Source organism: Trachemys scripta, chromosome 3, assembly GCF_013100865.1.
Source record: "Trachemys scripta elegans isolate TJP31775 chromosome 3, CAS_Tse_1.0, whole genome shotgun sequence".
Classification (NCBI taxonomy): Eukaryota; Metazoa; Chordata; order Testudines; family Emydidae; genus Trachemys; species Trachemys scripta.
Genome location: NC_048300.1, coordinates 147,243,868 through 147,258,653, shown reverse-complemented (window position 1 = coordinate 147,258,653; position 14,786 = coordinate 147,243,868). Strand labels below are relative to the sequence as shown.

General features: G+C 41.2%; 1 protein-coding gene across 2 annotated transcripts in view; it reads right to left on the bottom strand.

Annotated features, from left to right (window-relative positions):
* The window catches only part of SLC17A5 (solute carrier family 17 member 5), a 38,446-nt gene extending 23,937 nt beyond the window's left edge, over window positions 1-14,509 (bottom strand). For both annotated transcript variants that reach the window (XM_034766200.1, XM_034766201.1), the window contains exons 1-6: window positions 14,308-14,509; window positions 6,808-7,004; window positions 5,046-5,279; window positions 4,314-4,401; window positions 2,453-2,539; window positions 733-851 (exon numbers count right to left, since the gene is read on the bottom strand). In XM_034766200.1, coding sequence (XP_034622091.1) covers window positions 733-851; window positions 2,453-2,539; window positions 4,314-4,401; window positions 5,046-5,279; window positions 6,808-7,004; window positions 14,308-14,392 — 810 coding nt within the window. In that variant the 5' untranslated portion in view covers window positions 14,393-14,509. The remainder of the gene's footprint in view (window positions 1-732; window positions 852-2,452; window positions 2,540-4,313; window positions 4,402-5,045; window positions 5,280-6,807; window positions 7,005-14,307) is intronic.
* Window positions 14,510-14,786: the final 277 nt, after the last annotated feature.

The window sequence follows — 14,786 nt, the reverse complement described above, 5'->3', positions numbered from 1 at the left end:
AGGGTGCTCTAGAGGCTGAATGCTAATTCCCCGAGGACAACCAGCAGGAGGCGCCGCCGGGGAGTCTGCGCACACTTACAAGGCCAAACAAAGCTTTTTTTAAAATGCCAAACAGTGTGATTCCGGTATCTCAGTTCACTGATCTGCAAACAAGAGCTCCACTTTTTTTATTTTAAATCCATTTTAGTATGAAGTATTTTTGTCGATCACAGTATCTTTTATGCAAAATTAGACACAGAAGCAAACTCAATTTCTAGAGTCTGCATTTCCCAATTACTCTCTTTTAATTATACATCCCTACACTGTCCAGGCAGAAAAAGGTATGTTGTAATGCAAATCAATGCATTAACAGGAGACCCATGTTGCTAGAAAATGTGGATGGCATGCACCTGTGTATGTTGTCATACTGCATTCACCTTTTGGGGATATTTACAAAATGAACATGCATTCACATTACTTTTTGATTAAACATATTCAAGGGTAAACTTGCTTTCTTTTTACCAGGTATATCTCTTTTCATGACTAATGATTGTTTCTCACTGATCTAACAGTCCAGTATCTTAACATCCTTTGTTTTATTTGATTTTTTTATTATTATTAAAGTTTACTCAGTTGCTTCAGATTAAGAATGTTGATCTAAGCTTCAATTTTTCTTTCAACATTATGGCAGGTTTGTCCCTCAGTAGCTCCTACTCTTATTTAAATAAGAAAAGCTGCATCAAAGCTACATACCTGATCTTTGAGGGAAGAAAGAATATATTCCCTTTCAATGGGAGAGATTCTTCTGTGAGTTTCCGGAGTATCACTCACCAACCAGATCCAGAAGAGGAACCAGAATACTCCAAGTGCACCTTCCATTGAAAATAAATAAATAAAAGTTGCACATTAAATTGAAGAAATCCCTGAGGTACTACACAGATACAAACACTTAGAACCACAAAGGGAGGAAATGATTCTCTCAAGCAAATAAAAATGGCATTAGAATATTTGGGCCAAACTCTATCCTCATACCAACAGTGCCTCAGCTGTAGGTGAGGACAGAGAATGGACCTTAACATTTAGTGTGGGCAAGGATTCATATGAAGGACCTAGCATGGAGACATCTTCAAAGTGACCTTATTTGCAATAATGGTAAATAATGAATCTGTTATCAGTCCACTACATGGAACAGCTACAGGACAAGGTATCTGGAGGACACAGGAAGTAAGTAACATACATATACAAAATTTTAATCTAAAAATTCACAAGATGCACAATTATGAAAAGCCCAAGTGATTGTGGTATATCTATTTTTTAAATATAAAAATAGTAAACTTGGGCTGTGTTAAAAAATGTTATTTAACAACAATAATAAAACTGGCAGTAGCAGCAATAAATACTGTACTATAAATTATGGAAAACCGTTTCTGTGGTGGAATACCAGATCACAGCAGTACTACTCAATTGTATTTGTTTTTATATAATAAAAATGGTCTTCTCTTTCCACTAGTTTATCCATGTTTTTCTGCTTTTAACCCTTTGTTTTGCTTGGAGGTTAGGGTTGGTTTTGTTTTTTAGGAACATGAAATCAGGAGCTATTTAATACTTCATAATTTATTCCTGGTCTCCTCTCTCAAATATAAGGTAGATTTGGAAGTAGGCCAGATGCAGGGGAAGGGTTGTGGAAAGCAGCAGTTGAACCTGTGGTGGTCATTTCAAATACATTCTCTCTTTCCTTGAGGTGTGTAAACTGAGCTGCTATCACCTTTTAGGATGTGATTCTCAGTAAGACGACATCATCTCACTTTTCAATGCACTCTTTAGTGAATCCCTAGCTCAACTCCTGTGGCTTTGCTAGTGAAATATTGTAAATGGAGAACACATGCAAGTTACTTTTGAGAAGGTCTTCAGATAAGAAGAGCAGGTTAATTCCAGGGAAATTCAAGTCCTAGGTTTTTCTACATTGATTGACCTCAGAATATTTGATGGGTAATAGCATTTAGCCCAATTTAAGGGCAAATTTGCTTACTGAAGGCATAGTTTACAACCTCCTACAGGAATTTACCTTATATTGAAAGCAGCAGTTTCTCTGAAGAATCAAGCAACAAAGGAAGCAATGTTTTAATGTTTTGGGAAGTCTGGATCAGAATAAAACAATAAACCTTATATTTCTCTTGGGAAATATATTATTTACATTATTAATTATATATATATAAATATTAAATATAATTAATTATATTTTCCTTCAGGAAGTCCTTGTGAATCACTGTTCTCGTAAAGCAAGGGAAAGTGCCTTTAGATTTTCCATGACAGAAAATGTCTCTGCATCAGCAGCTTCAAAATATGGAAGAGCACATCTTTAGAAGTATTTGATCACTTATTTGCAATCCTAAGGTAAGAGGTGTCACAGAAATGCAAAAGGAAATCTCCACTAGAGGAGTACGTTTGGAATTTAAAAAACCCAAATACTTACCAAATATGTAGAATACATAAATCCAGTTCACGTAGTAGCAAATTAAGCCAGACAATGGAAGAGACACAACTGTTCCTAACTGTGCACCTAGAAGAAAACAGTTTGTTTTTCCATTTACCAATACACATTTAAGTGGCATATGGGTTGATCCAAGAAAACATACAATGGCTGGAATTACTAGTTGGATTTTGTTGTTGATTTACCATAAAGAAGTGTGCAGATAAACATTTTCATCACCACTAGAGGGCTGTCATTTCAGCTACTGGGAACAACAATGAAGTTCAACAGTAGTACTGTAACTGCTTTGATAGAATGAAAAAATGGAATTGCAAAGTCTCATAACATTCAACACTACCAATGAAAGATCTATGAAAGAGTGAGAAACACAGGGGAGTTCTTGGCCTATTACCAATCTCTGATAAACTGGGGGGTTCCAAATGTGAAATGGAGACATACTAAAAACACACTTCGACTCTGAAAAGTGACAGCATAAAAAGAAGGGCACTTTTTTTTAAGTCAAAGATATGTTCCCTACAAATCTTCTGACTCACATCTACTGACTCCCACACTCAGTTTTTACTGCTCTTAACTGCTGATAGCCATGCAAAGGCAGCACAGCTATGACTGTGAAAGCTGGATAGTATTCCCATAATCAACAGAACTGTTAACTAGGTTCCATTTGTAGGGCCACCATCTGCTCTCAGTTATGCAAGGCAAATCCTATTAACCTCAGTGGGATTGTGTAGGTAACAGAAGAATTTCATGTGCAAAGCTATTACTGGTGATGCTTCATGAGCAGGAAAGAACCTTTCTTGACTTTCCAATCCAAGATTCAGGTCGAGGAGACGGCAGTTAGGGGGGAAAAAAGCCATCATAGTGCTTTTAAACTAAGGAAATCTAACCTGGGAATCATTTAAACACAATCAGTACAGAACCTCAAAATGTCATTTTACAAAATCACTTTCCAAACCTAGTCTGAAACCAGCAGATATCACTGTGTTGATCTGTTGGTCAGGCAGGTTCAAAAAGTCAGAACAGACTAAGGTGTCTGAACTGTATTCTGGCTGAAATAGGGCAATATGAAGAGATGTGATCAAGTTCACTTTGGGAGAAAGCTTCAACCACAAATTGGCTAATTAAACAAAACACAATGTTCACATAAAACACACATCAAAATAATAATTCCATGGATATTTAAATGGGAACTATATATTACATTAACATTAAGTGTTGACAAAAGAAAATAAGCCCAAAAATCACAGGACTGCTAAGAATGAAAACATGAGCAAAGAAGAAAAAAAGATTGTTCTCTGAATTTACATTTAAGATGTCTTATCCAGCATAGTTCCCGCCCACTGAACAGGGTTTGGAATGGATAGACTGATTCTCCTCTCACTTATATACCTAGCTTATGCCATTGTAACTTTATTAACTTCTTTGGACTCTATTGACTCTCAAAAATTCTCTTTTTACTCTTGCCTGTGACTATCTTTCCTCCTTGGTTTCTAAGTATTTTAGTTTATTTACTATACAGCATCTTTGCAGCATAATTTTCAGTAATTTGTTGCACCATTGTATATAACATAACTCCGTCAGAGTGTTTTAGGACCACAGAGACAAATTGTACTGCACTGCACTTTCATGTGTGGAGCAGATAGTAAGGAGAGTCTTTATCTTGTTATTATGGGCTATTTTTCTAAGTCATTATCCTGAAGAGACATTTGAGAACAGACACTGAAACAGTAAACAATAGCTTGCAGGGTAAATTATGTTTTTAACTAGATACATGAATAGTTTTTAAAAAGTGTTAATAGACTAAACATAATCCTGTTATCAATCTGGACAGTTCATTCTCTTTCACCTGCATATGAAATGCTAAGGAGCTTGCTGCGTTCCAGTGGTGGAGCCCAAGACGACCACATGGCATGCATAGCAGGAAAGGTGACACCCTGGAAAACAATTTTTTATTCTGTTGAAATATATGGTAATTCCAGAATTATCTACTCAAACTTTCATGTGTCAATTAAATAATATACTTCAGAACAGCAGCACAACCTATTAGTCTCATGAATCAACGAGAAGCTGTTTGACAAAAAACGCACATGGGCAGTTAGGCAGAATTAATCTTTTGCTTGCAAATATGCCTTGTGCATGAAGAGGATGCAAAAGAACAAATAAAATAACTCTCTTTTTAACTCTTGATTTCCCATATGCTAGACAGGGGTTCTCAAACTTCATTGTACTGCAACCGCCTTCTGACAACAAAAATTACTACACAACCCCACAAGGGAGGGTGGTGGGCCGAAGCTTAAGCCCGCCCAAGCCCCGCCACCTGGGCAGGGGGGGCCAAATCCAAATCCCAAGAGCTTCAGCCCGAGGCAGGAGGCCTGTAACCTGAAGCCCTTGGGCTTCGGCCCTGGGCAGCCAGGCTCAGGCTTCAGCCCCAGCCAGGCTAACACCAGCCCTGGCGACCCCATTAAAATAGGGTCCTGACCCACAGTTTGAGAACTGCTGTGCTAGAAGAACACACAGGAAATGATACAGGAAATGACTCCAATTTGGATTAAGGGTAATACAAGACAATGTGGTGTACCTCTCCGAGCCCCTCCAAGACTCTGACTGCTATGAGGTATCCAACCCCCAAGTCTGCCGCTAAGGGGGTGAACAGAGTGAAGACAGCAGTACCCAGGATGCCAAACCCCAGCAACAGCTTTGCTCCTATTTTACGTGCAAAATATCCACCAGGAATCTGAGTAATGATGTAGCCGTAGAAAAAGGAACCAAGGATCCATCCTTGAGTATCCGCATCCCAAGAATACTTTTTCCCCTAAGGAAGGAAAATAGAAAAAGGCTTAACTAGAATTCTTTCTGCATCATGCAATACTAATGTCAGACAAAGAATGTAATTAAACCATGGTTCATTATTTAGTCCTGATGGCTAAACTTTGAGGGTCTCACTGCATTTCATCTTGGCTTTTACTCACTTGGCCTTTACTTAGGCAGATAGTTTTTGGAATAGGCATAGCCTGATGCAAGCCAAAATGCAAAGAGAAAGAAGAAAAGGAAAGTAGAGGTGAGACGAACAGATTATATGGGGCAGGATAAGCAGCAGATGGAAAAGCAGACAAATGTATACGGGAGCAGCAAGGTTATGGAAAGGAGAATGTTGTGATTACATTAAATTCAAGAAGAGACAGGGATGCACTAGTGGGTGAGAGAGAGATCAGAGTAATCGCATGGGCAGACAACCTTAGTAGAAGACTGGATGACAGAGTGGTAAAAGAAGAGATCAGAGAGGCGAAGTTTTCAATTATAAAGGTAAGAGATAGAAGGGCACTGACAGATGCAGAGGTGGTGGTTTTGGAGAGCATGAGACATAGAAGTTCTGAATCATCATTAATTATTTTCTGAGAATCCAAGTGTGTGTCAGGCACTTCACATGATCAAGGAGGGATCTGGTCCCTGCCCCCTGCCCCAAACAGCTTCTTCTAAATTCAGACACAACTCAACAAGCAAGTCCTAAATGAGCCTAAAAGGTGAGTCAGGATGAGTTTTACACTAATAAGATGCACAGTTGTCAGTTAAGACATGCACACATTTTCATGGGCACTCAACTTTTTTATTTTTTTAAATCATCAACTCATTTCTCATAGGCAGTATGACAAAGATTCTAGGAAGAGCTTCAGTGAAGAGAGATGGCTTTGCAAATCGGTTTTCCAGGGGAGAATGGAAAAAAGAGTAGGAAACAGAAAGGAAAAATCAGTGTGTTTGTTAGAAATAGATCAGAGAAGGTAGTTTCAAAGGTCGGAGAGAGGGGAGGAAAGAAAGGATGGATATGAAGGACCAACCAGAATTGTGAGAGAGATCACAAGTGAGGGGATAAAGAATATTATGTATGCAGTAAAGATATAATGAAACATGTCCCTTTCATTACAACAAAATTTCATACCAAGTCAAGACTATGAAAAACAGATGTAACTTAATATGGCAATGACACGGAATTCTCAATTGCTCTGACGCAGATACAACAACAGGAAATGTCCACTTCACACATACAATTCAGAGTGAGTCATATTAGACCTACAAGGTCAGTGTAGCCATTTTGCTAAGTACAATTTAGAAAGGATGTAATACAGTCTGTCCATTAGGACAGCGCATTATTCACCTAAGGTCTCAGAATAGCTCTAAAAGAGCCAATCTATATTCTGAGAAGGTCTGTTGGTAAAAAAACAAATAAAACAGTGCACCGCTCCTCTACTGTTAATAGAGCAATTAAAAATGAAACATCAAACTCAATCGCAGCATACTGTTGAAAATAACATCACATATTTTAGAAAATATATATTAAATCCTACCGTTGTATTCCGAGGTATGTTTAGGGCTGAAGAATGTTCTGGACACACTTTGGAAGTTGTATTCTTTGCTAAACTTGTATTAGGTTCTACCATGTCTACAAGAGCAACACTTAGATTCACACGTAACGCATACAACAGGAAGAATCCAAAAAAGGCCAGTAATGCTAAATTGTAGCGAGCGGAGCAGCACGTAGGCACTGAAACAAGAAATTTTTAAAAGTTAGATGCTGCAAAAAAAAGGATAAAAAGCATTTTGGTCAGTATAACAGATATTTATGTATAAAAAGTGAGAAAACAAGTTTATTTACCCTGAAAAACATATTTTAGATATTGAGTGACTCAGTGGGAGTGGGAAGAAAAGTTTTTGATCTAGTTCCCTGCGGACATGCAAATTATACAAGTGTAGCAACTCTCCCAAACATATTGGCAGTTAAGAGCATATATACCTATTGGTCAAAGGGCTGATCCTCAAGCATAAATGTAGTGCATGATTTTTACAAAGGGGATTTAACAGTATGGTTACAAAGGTTTCAAGAGGTCTTCTGAAACATGGTTATTCAAAATGAAACTTCACAATAAAAATAATTAAAAAAAAACAAAAAAAAAAACAAGGATTAGTGGCAGGTATGTTACACTTGAAAATGCGTGCAGTAGCCTGCTTCCCTTTGTGACTTAAGAGATTCTCCTGAAGTGATTCTATAGAATGGCCACCATGGGGTTCCATGTTTGTCACATCTCTATAGGTTCCAGGACAAATTTTGTTCTGGATGTTACTCTATAACAAGATGAGATTTCTAACTCTCCAATGAACTCAGCCTTGGATCTGGAAGTCAAGCGGGTTCTGCGTTTCACATCATCAGCATGAATATAGATTCTGTAGATAGAACATGGCATCATCAACAGAATTGAAAATGTGAGCCATGAAAGTCCAGCTCACGTTCTCAATGCTGATGGGACTGAAGAGCAGTAAAAATGTATCTTTTGGCTCAGTAAAGTGACTAGATCTGATTGCTACACCTGGAAAAGAAAAATCTTGCCCTCTCCTTTACAGCTAGCGAGATCTCTCCAGCAGCTCAAATAGTGCAACTCCTATACACTCAGTGTCAGATAAAAGAATTTTTTGGCTCTGTACACTATGGAAATTGGGGACTACTCACCTTCCTTAAGCCAGACAGATACTCCTAGGGGAATTCTGAGCTACTGCGCGCATACACAATTAATGAGCTGTGCATATTTTTATTTTTTTGTGCAATAAAAAGCTTCTGCTGAAATGTTGATGCAGTTCCGCCTTATGCCCACCTGGCACAAGAACAGTAGCAGCTCCCAGCAGAAAATAACTTCTGCAGTTCTGCCCTTTGCCCATCTGAGGGCACTGTGGTAATAGAACAGAGCAGCAGCTCCTGGCCAGCTAGGGAAGAGAAAGGGCCTGCCCTCATCACAGCACCTGTCAGGCCAGGTCAAGAGATGGTGGCTATGGGGAGAGAGACAGCGTGGGATGTTGGGGGTGTTTGTGTGTCAGACAGGGGCTTATAAGGGCTAGTGGGGGAGGACAGAATGGGCAGGGGCTGAATGGGAATGGAGGCACATGGCCACATGGTGACAGAGGAAGGGGTGCAGAGCTACATAAAGACAGGGTAACTAAGTGGGGGGAACAGAGACACATGGGGACAAAAGGAGGGGGTACAGGGACAGGGGGTGGCTGAGTAGGGGCACAGAGACACATGGGGAAGAGGTTCAGGGCCACATGGAGATGCAGGGGTATCTGAGTGGAGATGGAGGGACACATGTGGACAGGTGGTACAAGGAAACATGGAGGTGCAGGAACACATGGGGACCGGGACTGATGTGCCTGACTGAATGGGAGAGGCTAGGGATCAGCCAGCATGGGGGAAGCCCCCTAACAATCCCTCCCTGCCCCCACAAAAACCCGTTCCATATTTTTCCCACCCATACCCAACAACCCTACAAGTTCACACCCCAGGCTCTTTCCCAGCAATTTACTTCCCTCTCCCTCAGCTCCTGATTCCTTCTTTGCACTGCTTCTGAGAGGTGCGGGAAATACGGCTCTGTATTGTAGTTTAAATGAATTATTACTCAGAGTTTTGAATTAATATGCCTAGTAAGGAATCTATTTGTCAAAATTTTTTTCCTGAATCTTTTTTGTTGTCTGTATTGTTACAAAAATAATTAAAACTGGTGTGATTATATGGTGTTATTTTGACAAATAAAATATGCAAAATTTTAAAATAGTGTGCAGAATTTTTAATTTTTTGGCAGCACAGAATTCCCCCAGGAGTAGACAGACCAAATGATATAGTTATAAATATGAGAACATCTCCAATTAATAGTTATTAGATTGAATATTTTAAAATATAGTATGAAATATTTTTATTATATTAAATATATACTAATCAAAGCTAGAATATTTAATTTCAATATGCATGGCAATTTGATTTTTAAAATAAATCTAATATTCAGGCTCTCATTTTGTTCTGAGAACATTTGCTAAGTAGGCTAATTGCCTGGGTGTATTTATGAAATGTGACTTAGAAATGAACTTGAACAAGTCCAGCTGATTCCCCAGCTCTAGGGGAAAGGGTTCCTGATGAAAGCAGAACTTGCTGGAGACCATACAAATCAGAAAACAGCAAGTGCATTGGATATCTGAGCCAGAGATGCTTTGCTGCCTTTTGAAAAATAGATAGGGCTAAGATAGGAACTTTACTAGCTCCTAAGAGAAAGGGACACTGAGTCTTAGATGGATCTGGACACAAATTTGAGCTGAATCAAGTGACTGACGCTGAGACACCAATTCCAGCATTTGGCATCAGCAGCCAAAGCAAGCAGGAAAGCTGTTTCTTGTCCCTGTGGAAGACTGGTGGACTTGGATCCCATGATGGACAACTACCAGGACGCTGAAGAGGACACCATGGCTCTGACAGTTCATGACACCAATACCAGCAAGGTAGCAGAATGACTAAAGATGAGCTGAACCCCAAAAAAGGAACCTGAGAAGCCAGGCCTCTCCCAGAAGCCCCACTCCACCCTGATCCCTCTCTCCCCCCTCACCTCCCGACACTTTTCTTCCCAGCAATCCCACCACCACCATCAGTCAGAACCGCTCCTTTCCCTCCCGGGTTCCCCACCACCACCAGCAGCCTGACCTGCCAGGTTTATTTTTTCCATTTGTAGCTTACAAATTTTAAAAAAATCACCAGCACCCTGCAACTGGCAATGCAGAAAACTGGCCAGGTAGTCAGGTGCCTTGTGCAAGTGCAACCAGTGTACAATGGTTAATTCAGGTCTGCTACACACCGTGGAGCCTTGCTTTGTGAGGATTCCATGCCTGGTAGCAGGCAACCCATAGGATTCCCTGTGATGGGGATCCTTCCCACACTGGAAGGCAGAACATTAGTAGTGGACGTGTTAGTGAAGTATCGGGGCGGGATAGCAGTTGAGGAGCAGCTCTGAAGCCTGCGCATATATATTAAGTTGCAATAACTGTACTAGGGCAAGCTGCGGCTCTAGTGTAGATGAGTCCTAAAAAACAAGTGGCCCGAATGGGAGCATGTGTGGAAATTACAGGGATTCTTAAAAGCAAACACTGAATCTTTGGACTTCTGGAGTTGGCCCTACACCTAACTCCTGGCTAGTCAAGCTATAATCCAATCTGTACTTTCCCAATTTGTCGTTTATTTTAAGGTGAAAGCAATACCTGTTCTACATAGTTTGATTCCCAAACATGGACAAGTTGTAGTTAGAGAAATAAGATTTTAAGACTCCAGACAATGCAACAAAAATACTCTCTCAATTTATGTACTGGACAACTACAGTAATAACAATGCTAGACACAAAACAGCTGATAAATGCTGAGATAAAAGACAAGAATGAATACAATTTAAAGCATTCCCATGACAAGAAAACACATTCAAACAGGTATTTTTTGGTAAGAAATCCAGAAGAGACAACATTTGTGAACAACTGAATTATGGACCAATTAAAAACATATCTGATACAGGTAGAATAAATGTTAAGAATGAATTCTAAGATATACATCTAACACAGTAAGTTAAACTTATGCCTCCTGCCAAAATCACTAACATTCAAAATCATGGCCACTAGGCCAGAACACGGATTAATCAATCATAGAGAGAATGGGGAATACAGGTAAAAGTTGAAAAATCAACTGTTGTGTGCCTAGACCTTCAAAACAACATTTGCAGAATTAAAGGTAAAAGAGGAAGATCAGGAACTGCACACCTGCTTACTCAAAAGCAATGGATTATAGTAGTGAATAACTAAAATTATACAATGAGCATGACGCAAGGAGAAAGTAATCTTCGCTGCAGACATACCAGAGTGTACACTGCTTCGTGGGCAGCGTTTAGTGTATTATAAGACAGGCTCATCAAAGAAATCTGAAAACACACCAGGGAAATATAATGCTACGTTGCTAGAGGAATCTGAACGGATGCCCAATGTTTATAGATAGAAGTTTCAAGGAGTTTAAAAAAAAAGGATTATGCTGAATTTGTAAAAGGTTGTAGGACAATGGGATTTCCACTAGTGAGCTAAGTCTGGAGCTAATGGAAATTTTACCAACAGTGCACATGAAATATAAGTGTAGATTGGTGACCACACCTCAAAATGCTGTGCCGGTGCATACTGATCACTTCTTTTTCTGCATATATTAAAAATGTAAATACAAAAGAAAAATCTAAAACTTCAGTGCAAAAGAAACACAGGTCCATCTTTACCAGGATGTGATAATTCTGAAAATCTTGTTTCTAAGCAGTATTTGAGAGAGGCACATCTCATTTTTAAGTGAGATCAAGGGGTACAATTGAAATGTATTGGGTACTTAACAAATAATTCTTCAGGAAGTCCTCAGTGTGCAAAACAAGTCAAGCAACTTTATCCTCTCTCAAGTTGCTTTGGAAGCAATAGGTTCTTAATATAAATTGATTGATCATGACAGTTTCCAAAGAATGAGTACAATTATGGCTAAGTCTGTTTAGACATCATGGTTAATAGAAAGGTTAAACAAATGAAACTTCACATTTTTATGATCTAAAACTCCCTTGGAAATGTAGATTAATTGGAATTTCTATTACTCTTCCTTTAGAAATAAAGAATGGAAAACGAATACACTACACAAAAATCTAAAGCATATGACTCCACCATACAGTTTTAAGTTGTAAACTTCTCACCATATATTTTGCTTAATGCATCTACCTATTGATTTATATGTTATTTGAGAATGCTAGATCAGTCAAAGTACAGAAAGCTCCAGATTTACTTTTTTAAGATAGATCTCACTCTCCTCCCACCTTTTAAAATGATTATGAATAGGATGAAGGCCACTGCAGGGTCCAACACAGTCAGACACAAGGTTCAATTCCTTACCTTGAACAGTGCCTTCTGCTTGTACTTCTGTTGCTTTCAAAAACATGCTTTCCTGTCTGTTAGAACTGTAAATAGTCTTCCACCCCCCGCATTCTTTTTTTCCCCCTTTTTTTTTATTAAGACAAAGTCTGTACTGAAAGTTCCCTGATACTATACTTTTGCAGTTTAAGGATGTTGTTCTCTTGTATTTGTTCTTGTGGCCACTCAAATTAGAGCATGGCACATTGTGCAATCTTAAGAATGTATTGCTTTAACAACTGACAAATAGAAAGCCACAGTGTCTGGTGCTCCCACGAACGCCATCATGCCTTCTTCCACACACCCCTTATGGGTGGAACCACCGTCACCCCTTGTTCCCCAGAAGCTGTAAAGCAACTACCAATCCTCCTTACAACTAACTTCTACCATGACTAGTGTGGAACACTGTCAGCTAATAATAGTTTAGGCAGAAAAAAGTGTTAGGACTCTTCATTTGCCTCAATTAGTAAGCAAACCTATGCCTCCCCCACCTATATATCTACTTTGTACTTACAGGTTGTCTACACAGCTCAGCTATTAAAAGACATGGTTGTATTAGTATTACTATAACTGTTTCAAAAATCCCTTTAGTTTGTTTTAAAAATCAAAGATATTTAAAAATGTTCAAAACTGGAACATTGATTTTTGTCAAAATCAAATGTTTTGTACAACCCAAAACAATTTTTCTTCCACTTTCTGAAACTGCCAACAAACTGAAAAATCTATTTTTTTGCCCAGTTCTGTTAACTTCCTCTTCTCTTGAAATCCATTTGCTCGCTTTTCCTACCAGTTAGTGTTTAGGTCAAGACCTGATCCTGCAAAGACTTAACTTTAAATCAACAGGACCACCCTTGTACTTAAAATTATGAACATGTTTAAGGGTACGTCTTCACTACCCACCGTATCGGCGGGTAGCAATCGATTTATCTGGGATTGATATATTGCACCTCGTTAAGACGCGATATATCGATCCCCGAACGCACTCACCATCGACTCCGGAACTCCACCCGAGCGAGCGGCAGTAGCGCAGTCGACGGGAGAGCCACGGCCGTCGCTCCCGCGCTGTATGGACCCCAGGTAATTCGATCTAAGATACTTTGACTTCAACTACACTATTCGCATAGCTGAAGTTGCATTTCTTAGAGCAATTCCCTCCCCCCCCCAGTGTAGACCAGTCCTAAGTCTGTACAGGATCAGGGTCCAAGATTGTATACTCTTTGGAATAGAGACGGTCTTGTACCATATACTCGTACAATGCATAACACAAAGGCTGGGGCCTCTAGTGTGCTGTGGTAATATTCATTTTAAATAAAAACGAGAAATAATAATGAAAATGCGCCTCAAAAGGTCAGAACTGATTTATTTCTCTTGCCTCATTCTTTAAAATGACCTGTGTTTTAGAGTTTCCTCTGCCCTATTGATTTTTCTTCACCTGTATGCACAACTCACAACACAATGCTCCCATAGCAACTAGTTAATAGTGCATAAAGGACCACAGATTCAGATGAAGATTAAAATACCGAGTGAAGAAATGCTCAAACCTTTACAAAGATTTGGGACACCGTGGAAAATTTCAGTTCCCTGGAAGTGGCTTTTAGCAGCAGTCTGCTGGGTAACAGAGCACGGACCCCACGTGATCCAGGACATTCATCCATCCCCGTGATCATCCGTGTAGCCGGGGGGAGGTTTAGAAGAGGAGCCCCTCTCCGCAAAGACTCCTGATCGGGGCAGAGCGCCCCGCAATACCCTGAAGCGCCCAGCCCGGAACACCCGGGCCAGCCGCGAGAGGACGCCCTGTCCCGGTGCACTGGGGCTGGGAGAGGGGACAGGGCATCCCAGCGGCGGTTCTCAGGAGTGCAGGGGCCGGCACAGCAGGCTCAGAGGGACCCCTCAGTCCCTGCCAGGAGCGCTGGGCTCGCAGCCCCGCTGGGCCAAGCTGCTCCCGCTGCCACAGCCTGGCCGGGGCGCTGTGACCCCTGCACCCCGCCCGCCCTGGGGCGCCCGCTCCATAGCAACGCGGGGGGGGCCGGCTCGCCCGGGGCAGCTGCTGGCCCATCCCTCCGCCCCGGCTCTCACCTGTGCTCGGCTGGGACTCGCCCAGCAGCGGGGTGCGGTCCGCCCCGTCTTCGGGCTCCTCCTCGCGGCCCGCCGGGGCCTGCATCGCGCCCAGCGTCAGCCCGCCCGTAGCCACCGCGAAGCGGACCCACGTCCCGGCCAGGGCTCTGCAGCCAGCCCGGCGCGGCCAAGGTGGGCTAGGGGCGGGCGGCAGCGGCCACGTGACTGCAGCCGGGCGGAAGCTGCCTCCGCTGCGGCGCCGCCCAGCCCTGAGCTAGCCCTCAGCCGCCATCTTTGGTGCTGGCAGCGTCTCGGGTTGAGGCTGACAGAGTCTCTCCCTCTGAGCGTGGGGAGGATTGTGCTGCATCCATCTCACTCACACCATTTGCAAGTGTCTCCTCTTCAGGCCCACGTGAAAGTGGTGTGTGTGTGGGGGGGGTTAGGCTGAAATTTCCAAAACACCCCTATATTTACATGCACCAAGGGGCCCAAATCCCAGC